The sequence below is a fragment of the Colius striatus genome, chromosome 5, assembly GCF_028858725.1.
Source record: "Colius striatus isolate bColStr4 chromosome 5, bColStr4.1.hap1, whole genome shotgun sequence".
Classification (NCBI taxonomy): Eukaryota; Metazoa; Chordata; class Aves; order Coliiformes; family Coliidae; genus Colius; species Colius striatus.
The window spans coordinates 54427213-54451100 of NC_084763.1; the positions used below are offsets into that span (position 1 = coordinate 54427213).

General features: G+C 37.2%; 1 protein-coding gene across 1 annotated transcript in view; it reads right to left on the bottom strand.

The window, feature by feature from the left end:
- Window positions 1-431: 431 nt before the first annotated feature.
- The window catches only part of STAM (signal transducing adaptor molecule), a 30646-nt gene continuing 7189 nt past the window's right edge, over window positions 432-23888 (bottom strand). The window contains exons 2-14 of the mRNA XM_061996815.1: window positions 18982-19066; window positions 13269-13344; window positions 13082-13177; window positions 12415-12561; window positions 12060-12150; window positions 10306-10498; window positions 9862-9956; window positions 8993-9081; window positions 6909-6996; window positions 5536-5590; window positions 5095-5248; window positions 3759-3934; window positions 432-2637 (exon numbers count right to left, since the gene is read on the bottom strand). Of these exons, the coding sequence (XP_061852799.1) occupies window positions 2388-2637; window positions 3759-3934; window positions 5095-5248; window positions 5536-5590; window positions 6909-6996; window positions 8993-9081; window positions 9862-9956; window positions 10306-10498; window positions 12060-12150; window positions 12415-12561; window positions 13082-13177; window positions 13269-13344; window positions 18982-19066 (1595 nt within the window). The 3' untranslated portion in view covers window positions 432-2387. The remainder of the gene's footprint in view (window positions 2638-3758; window positions 3935-5094; window positions 5249-5535; window positions 5591-6908; window positions 6997-8992; window positions 9082-9861; window positions 9957-10305; window positions 10499-12059; window positions 12151-12414; window positions 12562-13081; window positions 13178-13268; window positions 13345-18981; window positions 19067-23888) is intronic.

The following is a 23888-nucleotide window of genomic DNA, read 5'->3' on the forward strand; positions in this document are numbered from 1 at the left end:
ATGAAATATCTTTCTCTTGAAGATAAATAAATGTCCAAAACAAATTGGAAGGCAGAAAACCTCAAGTATTCACAGGAGAAAGCAGGAACAAGCATTTCTGTGTGTTAAGGAAAGGAGACTTCACAAATTGTAAAAACAAAGAGAAATTAGTAGCAAAACATACGTTTGCTGAGTCGTTTCTTCCAGAGGTTCCATCAGCCCATAGGGGATATGTGATAACTTATGAAAAGCTAAGTCAGTGTCAGCTAGCCTAACTTGATGCTTCAAGTTTCTCCTTGAAACAGAGCCTAAGAACTATAGAGTAAAAAGTTACTTTCACTTTTGTGCAGAAACTATACACTTCTATACCCACTGAGGTACCTAAAGCATACAGAGAACACTACTACAAGCCCCTGGTGAAGAAAATCACCTCTTGAATCTATTAAAAATGATCCATGACACAGAATCTTGAGTTTATTGTGGGTTTAGTATTTCCTTTCAAATTCCACAGATTTTTGTGATGCCATCAAGTACTGAAGTAATTACAGTTTGTGAGGGTGCTTAAGAATTTTAGAGGAAAACGAGTGAAAATACCAGTATCAAAACAACCAGCTGGTTAGAACATATCCCAGCTGCATCACATCAGCTAGGGGCACACTCTGTAACCACCCCACTTCCAAGTTATTCAAAGTAGTCACTTTAAAGTGTTAACAAGCAAAATACCAGTGTCTATCAAAACAGTGAAACAAAGGCATGTTAGGTAAGTGTGAACAGAACAGGAGTTTATGGGGTAACTGAGGTCAGCTTACAGTATAGCGTACAATTGCAACATTCAGTTCCAGTAGCATCACACTGAAGTACACAAAACCAACAACTTCTGACATACATTTAGTGAGACTGAAAACACAGAGCTGAAGCCATCTAGTATTGCTCTAAGAGGAATTAGAGTCGTTGGGAAAGGTAAGAGGAAACCAGGATGCATTAACAGATTGAATGCAAATGCAAAGTAACGACAGTCTTCGTACACAAAACTCTAATTAAATGCATCTAAAATGCTGCCTTCCCATTACCATGTTCCTTTTGCAGCACCTCAGCTACAGAAAGAAATCTTCATGATTTAAAGAGTCACTTGGCTAAGTTACTGAGAAATACAAGGATTTTAAACAGGCTAATGCATGCTGATGCAGTGAAGAATTCAAATCAACCTGAAAGCGGACGAAAATCAGATGCCTCAAACTATTTGTATTACAGAAGGGCTGATAAACCGAAATGGTACAAATGGAAATTGAAACATGCTTAAGGCAGAAGTGTCTGTGTAAGAACAGTAAACAGAACAATTTGCTAAGCAAGGCCACAAGAGATAAAATGAAGCCCTGAATGTTTGTTCAGCAAAGTGATTTAAATGTCCATTATTCTCCATGCTCTAATTCAGAAGACATGAGAAAGTTGTGTCATTCATGTCGTGTGTTCCAGTTGAAAACTCCACCGTTTCTCTTCCAACTCAATTCCTCTGTCTTTGGTGTAACCTCTACCAACAGACACAGAATACAGTTCTGGTTCTCACTGTAAGAAAAACAACCAACCTGGAAAAAAAAATAACTTACATGCTTCTCATGACAAAATGCAAGATCCCGATCTGTTGCATGGTCCCATGATATGTTTAGCAGCCTCTGAATAGTAGTTTTAAGTTACTAATTGTATCTGAAGCAGAATCGTTATTTGCTGTTAACCCCACAAATCACTTACCAGTTAACTAGTTTACTTTGGTAGATAAGCCTTCTATTTATTAGTGCTAATACACTTGTGTTCAATTCAAGAAGTACTGCAACCTAGACTCAGAGAAGTGTGTAAATTCATATATTGACCTTAGCTTGTAAGCGTAACCATGATATGCAGAATTACTGCTTTTCCTGCATTGGAAAAAAGACATCACACCAGTCATAAAACAGACAAAACTATGAAACATGGTTGTCAGTTCATGATTAAAATAAAATAGTAAATTATTTTTAAACATAGTGTTAAATATATTCACATGATCACCATAGCTATACGAAATGGCCACTATTGCAATCATACACTATACGTACATAACATATATGCCACAACGGTTTGCAAGGGTTGAGTTTTCACAGACTAGCCAATTTTACCAGACAAATAATCTTGTACCATTTTTTAGGCATTTTAAAAGGAATTAAATGTCCTAAATATATCCATTCCTCTGCAAAATGAAGAACAACAACAAAAAAATATCCTAAAAAGTCAGTGCAAATTGAACTTGTTCACCAAGATAAGATTCTTATTAAGCTGAGGATAAACAAAGTTTAAGAGATTAAAGGAAGAAACTCATAGAACTGCCAACTGCCTTTAGCAGAGGTTAAAAGAAGATTAGGAAGCAGAAGTCCGGGATCCTATAGCAGAGCCTTCTGTGAGTAACTATGCTGTGGCTGTTGAGGTGGTGGAGGCTGTGGTTGCTGTGGAGGTGCTTGTTGACTGCCTGCTGTCTGTGGCAAAGATGTAGATGCTAAGTTATAGTTTGGCACCTGGGAGATATTAGTTCCAGCATTCTGATAAGCAGCAACATCAACAGTAGCAGGTGGTGGACTATACACTGAAGCCTGGTTAGAATAAGTACTTCCAGCAACAGAGCCAACCATTGCACTGAAGAAAAAAAAAACAAACAGTTGAATCAACACACAATTTACCAACACTGATTGCTTCCTCAGCTCTTCTATCCATACACACAAAAGTCCTCTAACTCTGGACACCTTGTACATTTGAAACTGTAGCTAATGAGCATTTCAATAAAAATTCACACACACTCCTCAAATTTAAACATATTTAACACACATCCCATGGATTTAGAAGTAGAATGTGAATCTACAGTTCTGTTTTCTTTTTATGTGCAACATGGAATCCAATCTATCTTCCATTCTGCTCACATAAAAATGCAAAATCCAACAGTTTTAAATTGCAAAACAAGTCAGGTGAAGTACACATATAATTGCTTTATCAACACATGTCTTAGCACTCCAAATGAGCAACTTTGAGAGAGAGAGAGACTAACAAATACTTGGATAAATCAAGATGGATATCTCCCAACTTTATATTAAAGAAATACTTTATCCCCATCCTAATCTTTTCCCAAGGTCAGTTCAGAACTTTTCCCCAGTACAGGTGGCTTAGCCACAGCTTAGCATCTTTGGGCATTTACCCAAAATAGAAAGCCACTTGTAGCTCCTTTATGTATGGGAGCTGTATAACCTTTAGTAAGTATTCATGGTCCATTCACTTCTCAAAATGAGCAGAATTCTCCCCATGCTTCCACAGCAATATATTTGAGAGAAGAGTACTACATTATCTCAGTAATGATGCAAAGATACAGCAACAGTTAATTGTCATCATTAAATGTATATTCAAACCAACTGTAAAATGCAATAACTTTGGAATCAGTCACGTCTATATAATTTTCTCAATTTTTCCTTTACATAAAAGAAGTATCTATATATAAATATACATATTAAAATGACATCTTCTTTTACTTAAAAATTTAAAACCAGAGAAAATGATTAGAAAACCAAAAAAGCTTGAAGCTTGTCAGGAATTTTTACCAAGCACAAGACACCAATAAAAAGCACATGAGAAATAATTGCACTGAAGTTACTTTCTGTCACAATTCTAATTGTACTGTTGCAAGAAAAAAAACACCTCCTTTAAATATTATACATAGTCCTTTATGTTTGATTTAATTTAGAAGTGAATAGGAAAATATTTGAAGTTACTTTGTGTACGACGTCTGTGCAGGTTGACCAGGCAGAACTGAACTGGCAGATGGAGTAACTGTGCCTTGGCTGAGAGAAGGAAGCTGGTCAGGAGGAAGATTATACCCTTGAATATGGCCCATCTGTGCACTTCCTGCCACCAAATACGCATTACTTTGAGGTTGCCCTGGATAAACCTAGGAAGTTAAATAAATTAATATTAAAAATACAAGACAAGACAATTTGGTATTTAATAATGGACCTTAGAAATTAAAGACAGTCTCTCAAACCTTTCATTGCAGATGTTTTAATAGAAATTGACCATCTTCTGTTAAAAGTGCTGTAGGACAAAGAAACAAAGGGAGCTCTGAGGGAGCAAGATGACTTTCACCTGGCATTAAGGTAACAAAGGCCATAAAAAGAGGTTTCCAGGTCAGGGAGTGGGAACAGAAGGGTAGAAATAAGAAATCGATTATTACTTGCAATCATTGTGCTTCAACCACATTGATATACATTTCAATATATATTTATTTTAGTAATGTAGAGAATTATGGAACTGGGGCTGTTTAGTCTGAAGAAGAGGAGACTGAGGGGAGATCTTATTAACATTTACAAACATCTAAAGGGTGGGTGTCAGGAGGTTGGGGCATCCCTTTTTTCTATAGTAGATAGTAACAGGACAAAAGGTAATGGGATGAAGTTGGAACACAAGAAGTTCCACTTAAACATAAGAAAAAACTATTTCACTGTTTCAGTGAGGGAGCCCTGGCACAGGCTGCCCAGAGGGGTTGTGGAGGCTCCTTCCTTGGAGGTCTTCAAGACCCCCCTGGACATGTTCCTGTGCAACCTGATCTAGGTGAACCTGCTTCTGCAGGGAGGTTGGACTAGATGATCTCTAAAGGTCCCTTCCAACCCCTACCATTCTGTGATTCTTCCAGCAAGAGGCGGATTTTTCTGTTTATTCTTCCACAAAACTTATAAACTGACTTTGCAACACAATGAACTAAATACTCCAATATTTCACATTCATACCAAAATCAAAGAACAGTTTTTACAAATAGTGTTATTTACTAAAACATTTCTTGTACAATAGTGTAGTATAGTTAAATATATACATATGCCAATGTGACCTGATCTAGGTGAACCTGCTTCTGCAGGGGGGTTGAACTAGATAATGTCTAAAGGTCCCTTCCAACCCTACCATTCTGTGATTCTATGCTGTAAAAAATATTTAGACAAGTTTTGTAAAAAGGTAGCTCATGTAAAAAGCTGTTTATTGTCATTAATTTATAGGAAATCAACTGTAGCTCAGTTTGTACTTGATAGCATCTATGGCTATTAAAGGTTACATACATACCTGAGAGCCAGAAACACCAGATGACTGCATATAATACTGTTGGTTTTGTAGTTTCGCATACATGGAATACATTGGGTCTTCATTCATCAATTTGTTATACAAAGAAAGGGCCTCCATTGCTTTAACATTGAGCTCTGAAAGTTCTGAATGTTTCCTAGAAAACACATTTTAGTTTATTCTACATTTTAGATAACTTCAGTTCAAAACAAACAACAGAGAGAACTTTCATGAGGTGTGATAAACAACATATACTTACTGCCTGTGAAGTGATGCCTGACAAGTGTCAGAATGTCAAAATGTACAATACTAGGAAATATATATGTAAATATATGTGTTTTCTTTGCCAGTATTCACAGAAATGATTAAGATATCATAAGTAACCAAAGTGGTATTTCTAAGAACAAATCTTCATTTGAGTCAAAACACATGACATTTTTTTACCTGTCTATATCTTCCAACTTCTCATCTATGAGAGGCCCCATCTGGTGGCACATTGCTAGAAGAGAAAGACATTAAAATATGTCAGAGTGATAAAAGACTTCCATGCAGCAAAGTCAGAAAGCAGCTTTAAAAAAAAAAATCAGATAGATATGATAGTGCAACATGTTAAAAGTCATTACTATAATCTGTATGCCAAAGAAGTTATGGGCACAGAGGTAACATCGTGAACAATTTAAGAATGAGATCCAGATGAAGTTTTTGGTAGTGGTACAGCTGAAAAAGTACATTTAAAAAACACAACACAGTAAAACAACACACATTTAACATCCAGAGAGTGTAAAGGTAAAAACATTTTGCATAAGGAAGTTTAAGTAAATCTAAAAGGTGATCTCTTCTTTATAGAAGAAAGTTTGCCACAGCACCCTAGTTCACATGTTCAACTAACATTCTACAAGAAGACTATCTATGAAAACAATGAAGGGGAAAAGAGGTTGCAATGTTTCAAATCATCTGGAAGTCCAAGACACTAATAGCTCACTGCTAACTCACTAGAGTTCTAACTGTGGGAAGGGGTGAACCATTAACAACCACTAACACTAAGCCAACACACAAACGTACCAGAAATAGAATGGAAAAGAATTGAAACAATTAAAAAAATGCACTCCCCACCAAATTTCAGCACAAGAGCATGGGGCTCATGTAACTGCCAAGCAAAACAGTGAACTAACACAAAGACAACATTTGTCAAATGTAAATTAAACAGATAAGGAAGGTAAAAGGGGATACTGAAGTCTAACTCTACTCCAGAATGCAAACTGTGCCCACTTATCCAAGCAATGAATTATTTACTAATCAAGAGATGGATTTAATCCCAAGAGCCACTCCATATTCAAAATGAAAGATGAAGAAAAAAGATTTAGGCATCAAAGATGACCTAAATGCATTATAGGCAGCTCTGGGACACTGTTTTCACTCCCAGCTTTCCCAAATCAGAGATGCAGAAAGTCTTGAAAACCTCTGGGCCATGACAGGTGAAAGGGCATCATTTCTGTGTTCCTTAAAGGCAACTCCAGGTGAGAGAGGAATTGCATCAAAGGCACTCACCTGTTTCTTTGAACCTGTCATTAATAATATATTGGCAAAAATGATGGAAAAAAAGATGTAAAACCTGGTGTTTTTCTTATTTTTATGTATAACACAAGATGTGGTAAAAAGCATAATGAGGACTTCTCAGGCAGTTTTCTCAGGCATGCTTGTGGTGTGCACATGAAACTGAAGCAGTTGTAGTTTAGTTGCCATTCATTTTGATATAGGTAAGTACTGGAGAGGAAAACAAAAGAAACAAAAAACCTAAACCCCTGAAAATTTCTTACCCTCAAGATGAAGCAATTCTGGGAGGTCTGGCTGGTCATCAGATGGATCTGCACTTTGTAACATCTGCAAGAGCTGGTCCATTTTGTCCTAAAACATCAATTGTACAATCAGGACACACATAGGCAGAATTAACACTTGCAGGATGGTAAATTAAAGCAGCTATTTACAACAGCCATTTGGAAATCAACTAGACTAAGAAAACATGAACCATATGTAATACTTGACAGGAATGATGACATTTAAAGCAAAGAAAAGCTCAGTGACAAAAATTCTTAGTAGTAACAACTGCAATGTGTAGAATACCCCCTTATTCCTAACAGTCCTTCTAAACAGTATTTATTGAGCAGTCTCTGTTTTTACATTCTAATTATTACATATGCAATACCACCATCTAGTGGGATTGGTGGAAATGTTTTGACAGAATAGATTGATTATTGTAAAAAGAAACATGTACTTAAAAGTGAATTCACTGAAAAACTACCCTACGTTTTGGAAGTAAATAGCCCTTAACAGGCCAGAGTTATATAGGCTGTATCAAAGTGGAAACCACTTCTTAACCTCAGGACAGGCAGCAAGAAGCCAAGTTAAGCATATCCTTAAAAATTATACTATCATAATTTTAAACCAAAACACAACATGAAAACATAAACCAACATGGAATCACAGCAGGTAAAAGCTGGAAGGCACCTTGAGGCAGGCCTGAGATCAGTCTGTAATCTGTTGAAATGTGTTATGTATCTCAGAAGGAAGAGTATTTGAGGGAAGAGGGCTTTAGGAATGAGGTAACTGATTTTTCATTTCAAAAAACAATGACAGAATCCTAGTTGAGGAAGAAATGGAAGGTCATGAGACAGAAAGGGGAAAATTTTGAAAAACAGTTCTAGGGAGAGAATACAAAAAGAAATAAAAGAAGGAAAAACAAAAGGCTGAGAGTTTCCTGGCAACCTTGCAGAATCACTGCAGTGAAACTCTGAATCTTAACAACTATCACAGAGCAACAAAAACCTCAGTTTTCAAAGGAAAGAGGTCTCTCTTGACAGTGGTGGTTACACAGCAGTGGATGAAAACCTGAATATTAGCCAATAATGTGAGCTCATAGCCCAGAGGCCAACCATATCCTGGGCTGCATCAAAAGTAGTGTGGCCAGCAGGTCAAGGGAGGGGATTCTGTCCCTTTACTCCACTCTGGTGGAATCCCATCTGCAGAACTGCATCCAGCTCTGTGGTCCTTAGCACAAGAAGGACATGGACCTGTGGGTGCAGATCTAGAGGAAGACCACAAAACTCATCAGTGCTGGAGTACTTCTGCTATGCACACAGGTTGAGAGTTGGGGTTGTTCAGCCTGGAGAAGAGAAGGCTCTGGGAAGACCCTATAGCAGCCTTCCAATACCTTAAGAGTACTACAACAAAGGCAAATCAATACTTTTTACAAGCACATGTAGTCATAGGACAAGGGGTAATGGTTTGAAATGAAGGTAGATTTAGATTAGATTTAAGGAAGAAGTGAGGTTCTGTGAGGTTGGTGAGGCGCACTGGAACAGGTTGCCCAGAGCAGCTGTGGATGATCACTCCCCGAAGGTATTCAAAGCCAGGTTGGATGTGGCTTTGAGCAACCTGGTCTAGTGGAAGGTGTCCCTGCCAATGGCAGGAGAGTTGGAACTAAATGAACTTCCAATGTAAACCATTCTATGATTCTAAGATACTGAAAATCAATCTAAGACAGTATTTGAGATGGGTATCTCTGTGGTATCCTGAAGTACTTAAAGTAAAACTTGAAAGCAAATGCATTAACTCTAATCAAGCTTCTAGTTTGGAGGTGAACAGCTATATAGCCCTGGAGTAGTGCCCTAAAGGGAATGCAGTTTCCAAACTCAGTTTCAGAACTTCCTAAGAACTCCAAGACATAAACAAATTAGAATACTGCAGAGGTTTTTTTTATATATTAAATCAACTTTCCCTTCCCATTCTCTTTATTATGTTCTCCTGATATTTAAATACTTTTTGGAGGTACAGGATGAAAGGGTTAAACATCACATATTTAAACATACCAGCAGTTGAAAGTCAGTACTTGTAGCATACTTACCTCATCAATATAAACTGGTTCAGGCTCAGGTTCTATTGTCTCTACTTGAACTTCATCACTGAACTGCACTGTTTTCTTCTCAGCTTTCACTGCAAGATAAACAGGCTTTATTATGAGGTTTTTTAATTTTCTAAAACAAAAGGAAATGACATGGAAGTGATACAGCTAGCTTGTTTCCTAAATCCTTTGCATTTGAAACACCTTTTTCAAAAGATATTTTGTTGACATTTAAAGGCCAAAGTAATCTCTATAGACTTTTCATAAACAAATCTGTATATTGTATTTAAATATGACATCAGTTCACACAAGGTCAACAGAAACATGTTTGAGTAGATGTTTGCATATCACTGGTATACTCATACTGAAATTACAGGAGATTATTTGCAAATCCATCAGGTTTACAGAAATCACTTCTAGAATCTTAAATTAATACGAGTTGTGTGAACGTAGCTATTCAGTCTCCAGTTCCTATACAGCCAGAGGCCTTCAGTTTTGTCTTGATTAGACATGTACCACTGCAATCAGGCAAAGAGGCAATTTGCAAAAAAATCTGCTGTTGCCTACATTTATCCAGCTGTCAGTGGACTTGTTCAATGAGTCTCAAGGAAGCTACTGACAAATCCAGCAGTACACAGCATCATATCTTTCAGCATAAGACAGCTTGAGCAACCTTGGTCTGACACCATAAAGACATGACTGTTGTTTGTGAGAGCACAGCAAGGGCTTCACAGTTTTGCTTCAAGCATCACATTAACTTGCAACTGAACTCTATCATAAGGAAAAGGAAATAAGGAAAGTAAATCACCACAGAAATAACCCTTGGGCCATGGGAAGATGTAACATATGTACATAAGTATAACAGTACTTACTCATTTCTGGCTCAGCAGAAAGATCAGCTGTTACAAAATTAGATGGAAACAATCCTGTACCCTGATGAGTTTCACCTTTCCACCAATTTGGATCACTAAAGATAAAAAAATCATTTTAAAACTCACAGATTGAAAAAAAAAATCCCATACTTACGTGGGACTTTCCTAAGAATTGCACCATAGAAGGTGTTTCTATTATTTGGACACAAATACAATTTGTACAAACACAGACATCTTTACACGAGAATCTTTACATCTGTATGTAAAAAAAATCTAGGAGATAACTAAAGAAAGTATTTAATATGCAATTTTATTGCATGTTGCATTTTATTTATTACATATTATTGCAATTGTATTCAAATCCATACTTCTACACAGAAGACACTATTCCTGATTGATTTTTACAATCTAACATACTTCTACTAGACATTATATATAAATTACCTGTCATCAAGGATAGTTATAAGTTCTCCAGCTTTAAAAGTTAATTCGTTGTCTTCAGCAGCCTCAAAATCATAGATTGCACGAACCTTTCTGCCCTCATGTTTGTGGTTTGTTAAAAGGCTTGAAGTGCTTGGATACAAACTGGAAAGTGTTGTTTGTTGTTGCCTTTGCTCTTTTAGTGACAGTTCAATAGCTACAAAAGAAGAGTTATTCACATGAAAATTCCTCTATAAAAATGGGTTGAATTTTAGGAAGATTTAACTCTGTGAAAGCTTCTAAGATATTTCCTTTCCTATCACATCACAATCAATTTCTCCCTTTTAATTAGAAATAATGGTAAAAAACAGAAAGATGTTTTACAACCAGACAGCACAATTTTATCTACAGACTTACTGAGGCTCCCAACAGGATGAATAAATAGCACTGAAGAACAAAGAGGCTAACTTGGTGAAGTATCACCTATGAATGTCACCTTGCCCCATCTCCTGCTCAAGTAGGGTGACCTAGAGCTGGCTGATCAGGGATATGTCCAGATAGCTTTTGATTATCTCCAAGGATGGAGACCTACAACCTTCCTGGGAAACCTGTGTCAGTGCTCAGTCACTCACAGTAAAAAAGTGACTCCTTAATTCACAATTAAGAAAATTGTCCGTTCCTGTTCTCTCCCAGTCCTTCCTGGAATAATTTTACAGTTCTTAGTCATTTTGGATTACATTTAACTGACAGGCTTCACTCGTACTAAACTCTTCCAAGCTTGTGAAAAAAGTGTTCATGTTTAACAGACAGAATAGCACACACAAAACAAGAGAACAAACATTAGTTTGTAGAATCTGAACCTTTGAGACACAAAACCCTTGAGAAGCAGACACTGGCAGGTCAGCAGTTGAAGAAACCATCAGTAACATATGCAGAGATGGAGATTTAAATAAATCAGTGTTATATTCAATAGCTAAACACACACAAAAAAAATCTATGAAAGAAAAAAGACTGCAAACATCCAGCAGTTATTAGCATGAGAACTTCACTCCAGTGAAGGGTGGTTGTTAAAACTTTGAGCTCAAAACTATGCTACATAAAAGGGCTCATACTTGATGCCTTCACATTGCTGAAGTTTGACCTCAAAACAGTATCTAGACGATAAAGATCAAACCACTCTAAGAATAACTCTTCACACGTCTGGTATAGGATCATCAAATGACTTTTAAATATAACTTAGTAAAACAGTAAATCAAAAGAAGCCATCTTAGTTTTGTTTACTAGGACTGCAGTGAGACATTTAACAGCCACTTATGCTTACAGCAATCAAAGCCTTACAGTGCACCACAGAAGGAGTATTCAAACTTTAAAGTAGTATACTCAAAATCCTGAATTCAATTTAGCATACAACTTATAGGAAGATCCTATTTTCTTCTTCCATCAGATTTTTAAATTGTCAAAGAATGTGCTTCATTTGCCCTAAGAAGAGGTAAAATCCAAGTGCAGAACTTGTGTCAAACATTTCCATAGTGGAGATTCTTTACTGTTTCATTTGCAGACTTTTTTCACTGTTTTCTTTCAGTTTGGTAAGGGGAACAAAAAAGTAAAAATTAGGATTGTTTTCATATTTTTAAACCATAGGATAGTTTCAGTCTCTAAGTCTTCAGCTTATCATAACCACAGTCCATAAATACACTATTGACGGAAAGGAACCACTTGTTCCTTTTTATTTGATATTTACCAATATACTCATCAGGTCAGCACGTAAACGAACTCACCTTTAGCTAAATCCTCCTCTTCCTTTTTGGTGGCTGCTGTACCAGGATCTTTGGCAACTAGAGCTGGACTTGCTTTTGCCTGTTCAGCAGCCTAGACAAAAATGAGATGTAAAACTAAATTCAACAAAAACCTGACAATGCATTAAGTTCATCGTTTGGATTTGCATTCATCTGCAAGTAAAGGAGAACATTTCACCCCTCAAAGGAATGCTTTATTCACACAAGAGACATTTCCTTTTATTTCACAAATACATTATAAAATTCGGGAATATAAACATATAAACTGTAAAACACAGAACTGACAATAAGATGACTTTATGATACCCTTTAAGAACAACCACAAAATTTAATGTACCTGTGAACCAATAGCTGGGAAAGTAACTCCTTGCTCCTTAAGATTTTTTATCATAGCAGATATTAAACTAAGCTGTGGGTCATTCTTGAATTCATCAGTCCATTCTACCATAAGGGCTTTCAGTTTTTCACACACTTTTGGATGACCCTGCAAGAACAGCAGAAACAAGTTAAATAATGTAGGAATCTGTTCTTAGTTCCTTAATTTCAAATACTTGCATGTTACTGTCAATATAAACACTTTATTTTGATGCCAAGTGTAACACTAAGAAATATCTTTATTAGAAAGGGAGAATAATGCAATAGCACTGTGTTTGTACTAGTACAGTAAGTACTAGGCCCAAAATAGAGTAAAACAAGGTTACGTAAGTCCTTTATTATATCCATTTCACCACATCTACATTTAGTGTTCCATTGCTGTTATTTAACATGAAAATGAATGTGTATGTTTATAAATTAAGACACTACACGTCAGCTCTCCTGAACAGAATACATAAGTAACTAGTGTAAACCAGCATGCAGGAAGTTCTCAGTCTTCCCAGTAATCCTGTCTCTTTCCTCCCACCACCAAAGTTCCAGGCTTCCCAAAAATAGATTCCACTTTCAGATTACTGAATCTGTCTGATGTAGCTCTTGTATGAATGGTATAAATCAATGCAATACGTTACCTTATTCAATACATTGCTTACTTCACTGGCAAAGTCTCTTGAACAGACTTCTAAATGAAAGATTTTACCACAGTTTGATACACATGCTCCTAGAAGCTAAAGAAAGCAAGATTAAAACTCAGAGAAGGGTTTTTTTTGCAATATGACTTTTTCAGAAAGGAAAAGAACAATGTTAAAAAGAACTTACTGTTAATGCTTGCATAGCAACATGGGGATCTTTATGGTTCACTCTCTTCATAATAGAACGGAGACAGTCCTTAGGCCTAAAAAACACAAGTAACAAGAAAGTCTCAAAACCAAATGATCTTCCACAGGTGTCAAGTACAATTTTGAAAAGGTAAAAAAAGCCCTCAAACCAAGAAATCCCTTGGCAATTAATAAAAATAACTTAAATATTTGAGCAAATAGGTTTGTTTTAACAGAAATGATCAATATTTGAGTGTTAATGTTTTAACAGGCTGAAACGTTTATAAAATCCCCTTTTGATTACAGCTACACCAAAAAGAAATATCCAGGCTTACCAATGTTTAGTCACACAGACTAAAAATCTGTATTCTAGACAGGACTGCAAGTCTTATTCTTACTTCAAATCAATTCATCATACAATTTAGTGTGTAAATTATGAGAAGCACTATGCAGAAGTCAGAGGGAAGGCACACTCCCTGCAAGAACCGGATTTTATTAGGCATCTCTCCAGACCATATTATACAAATTTTGGGACACAGTTCTGCTATGATGATTCTACAATCAAAATTTCAGAGGCAGCACAATGAGTGAGAATAACAAATCAGTAGGGGGAAAACAGGGCAAGAAACACAAGAAGTTATTGATTTATATACTAATACAGCAAAAAGCCATTCTCAATAAACTTCAGGTTTAATTTTAGAGATCAAACAATAATGTATTTGACTATACTGTAACAAAGACAAAACTAACAGCAATTGGAATCTAAAATGTTACTCTGCACAAAACATGGGATATGTTTTCAGGGATTTATGTTCATTTATAGTCTAAGGTATCTGACTGTGGGGCTCAAGCCTACACAGGTGACAACTTTCCTCCTTGCTCTCCTTTAGAAATAAACTAGGCAAAGGGATCAGTCTGTTAGATACAACCTGCACCACCTGTGTAAAATGCTACTGACACTGAGTGTCTTGAGGGGAAAAAAAAAAAACAGAACCTAGCTTGGAAGATTATCAAGTAAGCAATTATACCAATTATATTGTTGTCTTTTGTACAAACAGGTGCAAAAACAACCAAAGAAGAATCAGTTAACCACAATACTGACTCACTGAGGCAGTGATTAATCCATAAAGAATCAGGACAAAGCTAGGCAAGCAGTAATACATACAAGCCATTTCTTAATTACAATTTTTCAATACCCACTCCCATTCCCAACAGAGTGGTGCAATGAACATTTCTATTCTCAACTACTAGTTGTCTTCTCCCAGTCATGGACTTCATTTTTTTTTTCAGCCATCATTTTAATTAAGTACCTTTTCTGGAAAAGAACCGAAATTGTGATAGTTTCTGACATAAAGACTGGAGGTAGAACCATTTCGAAGCCAAACACAAGCAGAATTAGGAATTGGCTAGCACTAAACTGACTGGGAGGGTGATTCACATTAAAATATAGCATATGTGGCCTTCACTTTTCCATTTTATTCTGCTTAACATATCTGTCAAATTTTATAACATTATTTTACCCAGAGATGATAAACTATAGATCCAGTTGTGTAAGCATTTTCATAGCAGAAAATCAACAGTGTGCAAAAATCTATACATTTCCTATAGTCAGATGATTTAATATATCAGTCAAATATAATAAAGCTTTTACAATATAGTAGAGGGGGAGAAGAACCTCCCTTGACCTGCTGCCCACACTTTTCTTGATGCATCCCAGTCTGCCATTGGCCTTCTTGGCCACAAGGGCACATTGCTGGCTCATGCTTAGTTTATTGTCAACCAGGGCTCTCAGGTCTCTCTCTGCAGAGCTGCTCTCCAGCAGGTCAATCCCCAGCCTGTCCTGGTGCAGGGGGTTGTTCCTTCCCAGATGCAGGACTCTGCACTTGTCCTTGTTGAACCTCATGAGGTTCCTCTCTGCCCAATTCTCAAGCCTGTCGAGCTCCCACTGAATGGCAGCACAGCCTCTGGGGAATCAGCCAGTCCTCCCAGTTTGGTGTCATCAGGGAACTTGCTGAGGGTCACTCTGTCCCCTTGTCCAACTCACTGATAGAGACGATGAACAAGACTGGCCCTAGAAGTAATCCCTGTGGAACTCTACTGGCCATAGGCCTCCAACTTGATTCTGTGCCATTGATCACCACCCTCTGGGCTCTGTCATTCAGACAGTTCTCAATCCACCTCACTGTCCACTCATCCAAGCCACACTGCCTGAGCTTTCTGATGGGGATGTTACGGAAGACAGTGTCAAAAGCCTTGCTGAAGTCAAAGTAGATGACACCTGCTGCTGTCCCCTCACCTAGCCAGCTGGTTATGCCCTCATAGAAGACTGGTCAAATGCTGAAAAGGCAACTTGCTCACTGAACTACCAATATTCCCCAAAATTGTGTGCAAATAATATAAAATGCAACTGCTGAGCTGTACAAGTTTCTGAAACAAATTCAGAGTTTAACAAAACCCCATTGAATGTCTATAGTTAGACAAATTTTAGATCACTGTAAGAACCTGATGTGAAACATGCAGAAAGTATCAAGTTAATTCCATACTACATATGGTAATACTTTAAATAAGCTATTGTAAAAAAGGCATATTAAAAATAATCCATCCAGTGTTTTCTGTGAAATTTCTGCCATCAACTCTGAACAATTAGATTTTTCATTTCACAAAAAATAGTGAAAATAGAGAGATTCAGTGGAATTCTAACTTCCTAAAACCCATTTTAGTGGGCTGGATTAAGGGAAGAAAATGTTTAACTACTGGTGATTCTCTGAAACCAAGATAGTACAGTGTAGAAATCAACAGTAGCAATTCTGTTACTGAATTGTATCTAATTTATCATAAGAGGAAATGTATCACTGTTATAGTGTAACAGGCTACTAACAATTACTCTAGAAGCAAACAAGTTGTTGGCAGACCTAAATGAGACAATATGCCAGATAACACTATGGGACAAAAAGTGCCACGTAATGAAGAACCTTCTAGTCTACTGTGGCTCCAAGCCTAAGACAATCCATACCTAAAATGCAGCAAGCATGTAGTGGAGCTTACACACTAGTACAAAGGCTCATAAACCAGGTATTTGATCATATAAATGTCTACCAAGAACAGTAACAGAGAGCTTGTTTTGGACCAGAATTGGTTAGAAGTTTAAAGCAGGTCCCAGTTTAGAAGACTAGCATCCTTGCCACAGGAACTTCAAATTGCAGGAGAATTTCAAACAGTATAGCATATCTGTTACAAACTTCTTAATGTGGAACTTTGTCTTGTTTTAACTTGCTATGGCATGACATAATTCATCAAAACAAAGAAAACCCACTATCAGCAAATTTTAACAGAATCTGAATGTAAGCAATGAGTCAGTCAGTAGCATATTCCAAGCAGGGTGAGTATTACCTGCTTGTAAAGTCATAGCCAGGATAAACCCACTGTTTTACTTAAAAAACCCCAAAGCAACAAAGAAAAAAACCCACAAAAAATTCTCAGAGAAAACAACCATAACAAACAACCACAAATCAAACTCCAGCTGTACCAGAGACATTTAGCTGCACATTACCAGATCTCTAGCTTTGTCTGTACTTCCCAGCAGATGCCTCTTGCAGCTACATACATCTGAGCATCAACATGCACAAGAAGCAAAAATTCTGTTTTATATGTACAGAATAACATGAAACATTAACAACTTGCCAGCTGTTAACTACAGTTATAAACAAGAGCACAGAAATCTCAATAGGCCATCTCTAACACCAAGGCATAAGCTTATTTGCAAAGTTGTCCTTTGGAACAAAAGTCACAGGTGGGAATTTGCTGCCTGGAGTCTCATATTGTTTCCCATGGTCCAAGTCATTCTCAGAGAACTCATTCAGTAACAAGCAGCAATGGCAACTCTCCTTTTGATGCTATTCTTTTTCTGAATTATTGCAGACTGCTTAGAGAAGATGTATTTTAAACACTTACAAAGTCTTATACTACCCTATATACTACTACAAGTTCACTGAAATAACATCTTCAAGCTGTATCTTTTATTTACTAACTCAAATTATACTTTCATTTTTCACATCCAAAAAATAAGTGCATGCATAAAGCCTATGAGAGAGCTCAGTAAAGAGCCAATGACCAGAGCATTAGCAGCCCACATTAAGATGTGTTTAATTTCAAACTAAACTATCAAAGCCTTGCTGACAGAGAATACTTTCTCCAAATAAGGGTAAGAAACACAGAACCTCATTGCTTTCTGTGACAAAGACACTGGTGGTCTAGGGGTGAGGGCAAGGGAAGGGCAGCAGATGCTTTGTACCTTGGTTTTACCAAAGTTTTTGAAGAACAATTGAAGCTGATATAGTCTCTTTAGTCAGCCAACAGGTGAAATATGGGTTGGATAAAAGGATAAGGTGAGTGGAAAACTGGCTGCTCTCCTAAGCTCCAAGAGTTGTCACCAGTAGTGCAAATTCCAGCTAGCAGGCAGAAATTAGTGAGGTCACTCAGGGATTTCTGCTGGGACTGACACTGTTAAATGTTATCACTAAAAACCAGAATGATGGGAGGCAGTGCACTCTTAGCAACTTTCCTGACAACAGCAGATTTGGAGAGAGCAATCAAAATACTGGAGAACAAGATTACTATTCAGAGAGACCAGGACAAGCTGGAGAAATGGACAGACTGGAATTTTATCAAGGCCAAAAAGAGCAAGTGCAAGATGTTGCATTTCAGATGGTCTGCACCAGCAAAAGGCCAGGAGCTGACCACCTTATTAAAAGCAGTTCTTCAGGAGAAGATACACAGGTGCTGTTGGGTGACAGGTGACAGCAGTGCAACCTGACAGCACAGACAACCAATCTGAGCATCCTACCCCAAATGTGACACCAGTGACGCCAGTAGGACCAGGGAAGTGATCCTTTCCCTCTTTTCTGCACTTGTATGATTACATCTGGTGCACTTTATCCTGTTTGAGGCTTCTCAGTGCAAGAAAGATACTGATGCACTGCAGTAAGTCAGGATAGAGTCACATACAAGAAGAGATTAAGAGCTGGGTTGAACTTTGAGAGGAGTGGAGTAAAAGAGGATCTTCCTGCTTTCTACAACCAATTGATCAGTGAATACATAGAAGATGTAGCTAGACTGTTTCTGTGAGTTGCAGTCATAGGATAAGAGGCAACAGACAAGTTGGAATGGGGGAAATTGTAATTGGATGGCAGGATTACTTCCTTATTGTGAGGGCAGTTAAATACTGAAACATGTTGGTCACAGACATAGAAACTCTGACCTTAGATGCATTCACGACTCAGGATGGACCTAAGCAACCTGATCTAATTAGACCTATTTGCAATCTCATCTAATTAGATCTGTTTCTATCTGGAGGCCTGGACTAGAAGATCTCTGGAGGTCACTTCCAACCTAGATCATGATTCTGTAAAAAAACTCCGTCATGAAGTCTCCTGGGTTTACAGTGACACTGCTAAAATATATCAGTTCATTTATTCTGTTACATCAGCAAAAGGTTGCTGTACACAAGGCACAGATCAGATAGCATCTCCAAAAGAACTGTAAAATATTTTAGTAGAAAATCCATACATTTTCCATCTACTTGTAATACTTTTAAGTTAAACTGAGCTGCTGCAAGTCTATGCAAGATAGCAAAAACTTCATTCTTCTCATCTGAGCATAAGACTGACACAACAATACTAACAAGGTTTAGGGAAGAAATTTCTGAAATCACTTACCCTGTACGTGACTGTCCAACTTTATCACAGATGTCTAAGATAAGGCCCCAGTCCTCTGCAGTGTTCATCTCACTGGTTGCTTTCTCTGATGAATAAAGTAAACCAAAACACAATTAAAAAAAATATAACAATTTAACAAAATCATCAACAAAGATGTTGGAGTATCACCTCATTGCATATTGCTAAATGCACAACATATGCCTGTATTTCATAAATTCATATATTAAAACCATTACACTAAATTCTTTTTAATTTCTGAATGTCTACCTGGGGCCATGGATTCAAATTCATAAGCATATATGTATTTTGAGGTTGCTTTCTCACATAATAAAGATATATCCAGAATATGATAGAAACCACCAGATATTTTTTTTCCACGTGATTTATTAAGTTGAACAAGATATGAATACCCAATGCACTCATTCACCACTTCCTCAGACATTTCCTTTCGATGTATTACATTGATGAGGATTCAGTAATTCATTTTTAATCACAAAATTTTTATCTATCCATTCTCATCTCTACTTTGGATGACAGATTCCACTGTCTCTTTTCAGCTACAGAGAGTGTTAAATCAAAGTTAATCTGATACAAGACATGGGAATTCCTTCTTCCAAATCTTTTGAACAGGACAAGAGTCCCTTCTGAAGAGTGAAGAAATAGAATCTATTTCAGGAAAAAAAAATTACTCCCATAGGAAAAGTGTAGTACACAGAGGTGTAGTACACGTTAAAGGAAAATGAGCTTCACACTGTATCTGAATGGAAGACTATCCAAACACTGATAGATCAGAACAGGGCTGGACAGCACGAGCAGTTTTCATTATTTATCAAACTAAAGGAGAATGAGCACAAAATAGTACACAATCTTTGTTTCCTATCCCTGCTTCATCTAATATTCACCTCAATCTACAAAACATGCCTCAGCAATGAGTACCATCCCTCAGGGGATGTCTCAGACTACTTAGTTTTATGAAAGGAAGCAAAGATTTCCTATAAAAACCTATCTGCCAAGAAAGATTCATTATCCATATTAGCACTTGCAAGACTGCAGAGAAAAGAAAGACAAAGCAGAACAGCCGATCTCCAAAAGTTACAAGGAATTATTCACTCCAAAGTTGATGGCTTGTTTTTATGAATGAGTTTTTCTGTCCTACAATTGAAGACAGGTTACAGTTAATTAGTTTCTTAATTCGGAACAAAAATGTAGAAAAGCAAAGCTCTGTGGTTACATGCTCCTAAAGTATTTCTGAGGAAAAAACAAACATAGCTATGTACAGCTAGAATGATGAAATGTCAGTTGTACTGCCTGATTCAAAGAGAATGGCAGAGCAGCATAAGGAAATCCTAAGTGGTAGTTACAATTCTGTATATTCTCTCAGAGAAAGTAAAAGAGCACTGTCTCTTCTCTCTAAACTGAATTGGAAGACTTGCCTCATTACAAGAAATGGTCATAAACAACAAAAATATGAAAAATTCTGGGAAGACAGTAAACTAACATCTAGCACTAAGATATACCAGCTGATCAGCAAGCCACTTTGCAGTTTTCTTTCAGTCTACCACTGTTCCAAATCATGCTTGTGACTACTATAGTTAACAATCAGAGAAATTATTGATATATAAACATCATTCATAAAGGAAACAGGTCACTTGCAAAGAAAGAATTGAGTGGAACTCTGAAACAGCAGAATTCACTCAGCACATCAACTAAAAATGCCAAAACATGAGACCAGGGCAGTGAGACTGTATCCTGCTTACATCAATGAATATCATTTCATTGCTCCAGAATCGTGGTTCTTTAGTTGATACTTGAAAAACACAAGTAAATGAGATAGGGAAAATAATAAAAAAGGAAAGTAAAAACCCATAGTAGAACCATGCTTTTTCTGCTTGTTCCTTATAATTTTAATATAGCTAATGCTCGGTCATCTGTAGGCAGAATACCAGTGCCACACGTGGTAAGACACCTAAACTGCATGCCTTGCATAGAGTCATCACAGGTCAAGACAATCTTCTGTAATCATAGTCCATGAGCCCAGCAGCTCTTCTGCTAATAAAGCCAGCCTCACCTCTGAGGTATCCTAACTTGCAGCAGAGCTAAGGTATGCCTACACGATATTCCCCAAACTGGAAACGGCTGATAAACACCATGCAGAGACCCATAAAACAGACTGTATGGAGACAGTTTAGTTCCAGGACCCCACTGTTTCAGTACACTGCTAGTTCTGCTTGAGCTGCACCAGCTCCAGCCAAAGTTTGTCTGCATGGTTCTCTCCACAGCCTTAAGTTCCCACCAGGCTCAGAGCTCATGTGGAGCCTCACATACCCACACTGCTCATACATGCACAATGCAGTACCTCAGTTTGACTGCTGAAGGATGTTCTGAGCAAAAAAACCCAGTGGACCTGAAACTTTGACCTTTCCCATTATTCTACATAACAGACAGTTGTCTGCACTTTTGGCAGCAACTGATCCATCTTTCCTTGCAACATCAAAAGAGAAATCACACAGCAATCGATTATGTGTTTTACAAACCAGAAAGTAAAACAATGCATGCATAAGGTTTAAAAATAATACATTGTCTTTTATGCTAATTTAAACAGTTTGACTGTAACAAAAAATCAGATTGTGATTGATGAATTCTCTGATTCATACCAACCACGCTGATTACAACTTTCATTTTATTTCTCTTTAAGAATATTTTGTAAATTTATCCGCAAGTACAATTAAAATTCTTGTCATGGCTACATTCCACCTTGGAAGTTGAACTTAGTCCTGCATAAAATCTGTCATTTGCTTGCAATATCTTCCCCCTTGTTAGTCAGGATATTTCCTCCAGCAGCAAGTGCTAGATAGTTTCTTTGTAAATTTCAGTCTGAAATCCAGTTCCATTGAGTACTTTCTGTCCTGCAGTAACAAGTCTTCATTAATTCCCTTGGAAAATAAAATTAACTGCAAGAAATGAGAAAAAAAAAAGTCTCTAGAGTTTTAGTTACACTCTGTCTCAAGGAAGGGCAGTTAAAAGTTAACAGCATAGTGTGAATGTTAGCAGTACACTATCTGACACCGACTGCCCACAGAAAAGGCCACTATCTCTGTCAGAGTATTAGCGAGTGACTATCACCTTTCACCACTCTGGGAACAGGAGCAATAAGGACACTTTGACAAAATCCCTATGTTGCATCACTGTTTTATGGACAAAATTATGACTTAAAGCTACTGAAGTAGTTACTTCCATTATCGTCTCTTAAAATCCACGAATGCTCACCCTTCTAACCTGAGGCACACATTCACTGCCAAAACATCTTTATGTATACTCAGTATATGCTTAACCTGACTAACAGTTGGCATCCTGCTAGCCCTCAGGTACGGCTGACATGTCACTGGTAGCCTCTATCTTAGTACCAAAGTGGACTCTGATGGGAGAGAAAAAGAGACATTTGTATTTCAAGTCTTAGGGTAAGTTAGCACAGGAGACAGAAGATAACTTAAACTAGCAATGTTCTTCATCTTCCATCTCTGATCAAAACCAAATCTGCCACATTAATGTTTACTTCAGACCCTACTCTTCCACTGTTGCTACAAAATCTTGTCCAGCTTAGAGATTATCAAGCCAGGATCAGATAACATTTCAGACTTAACTAAAATCATTTCTAAAGACAGCGTTGGCTCCCTCATGAAATCAGTGTTCCTTAAAACTTACTAATGGCATGTCAAACATAACAGAGGACTACGTGACTGATCTTCATCTCCAGCTTTCTGACAGCTCTATCCCATAAGGCTGCATCACCCAAATATGAGGCATTGTTTTCCTAGCACAAGCAATGCCTACAAATTAACGTAGCAACTTTAACCAGTGCAAGACTATACACATCTATCACCTCAGATTCTAATCTGTAGGTTTTAAATTTTACAACTTTTTTTTTTTCATTAGAGGTTTTCAGCTTCCACCTTTCTTTTTCTAGGAGATATTTTAAATAATTTTCTTACAATGAATTCCAGACACACAAATTGGTAAGTGCTATCACTTCAGAGGAAACAAATACTTAGGACTATGGCTTCTTTGGAGAGCAGTAATCATAATGATTCTGCACAACATAAGAAAACCTTTTGAAATAACTTCAATTCATTTAATTCTTAAAACAAAAGCAAGACACAAAAAAACAACCACCACATTTTTCAGCCACTTTGCACGGGATCACTAGGCTTCTCCCTTTATACTTCTATATTTATTCATGACACTAATCATACCAAGCCAGACCAATTCCATCTTGCCCAACACTGAGTCTTTAATATATACCTGAAGAAGCAGGAAAACATTAAAAAGAATAAGGTCAGTGTTAGCTGTACTTCCCTACAACACACCCTTCAGTGACCAACGAGTTACAGCTTCATAATTCCTGAGTCAGAAATGGTGCTTCAACCACACAAACATGATCATAAATCATGTATGAACCAAATAACTAAGAAAGTGTTCTGAAGCAAAATACAGCTCCTCTGATAGCAATTCTCATCTGCACCTGTATCTTCAAAATTTCTCATAAGTTCTAGAACATCATCTCCTTCAAATATAATATCTAGATGCTGAAATCATACTTCCAAATATATCTCTTTTTTTCCACTAATCCTCAGTAAAATTTATACAAACCTGAACACCATCTGCCTTCTAAAGAAAACACTATTCCTCAGTACAAATGCTGACTAGTCTCACTGAAATACTGTACCAGAAACCCAGGAGATAGCGTTCTGCCTTTTGATCAGAAGCCAGGTCAGAAAGATCTAAATACAAGCTACCTGACTTAGACTTTAGTTGTGGTGAAAGTACACAAGCTTTTGCATGGGCTCCTTTGGGTTATCTAAATAAATCAGCCTCTCCCTGTGTTGTAGAGCTCATTAATTTTGTTGAAG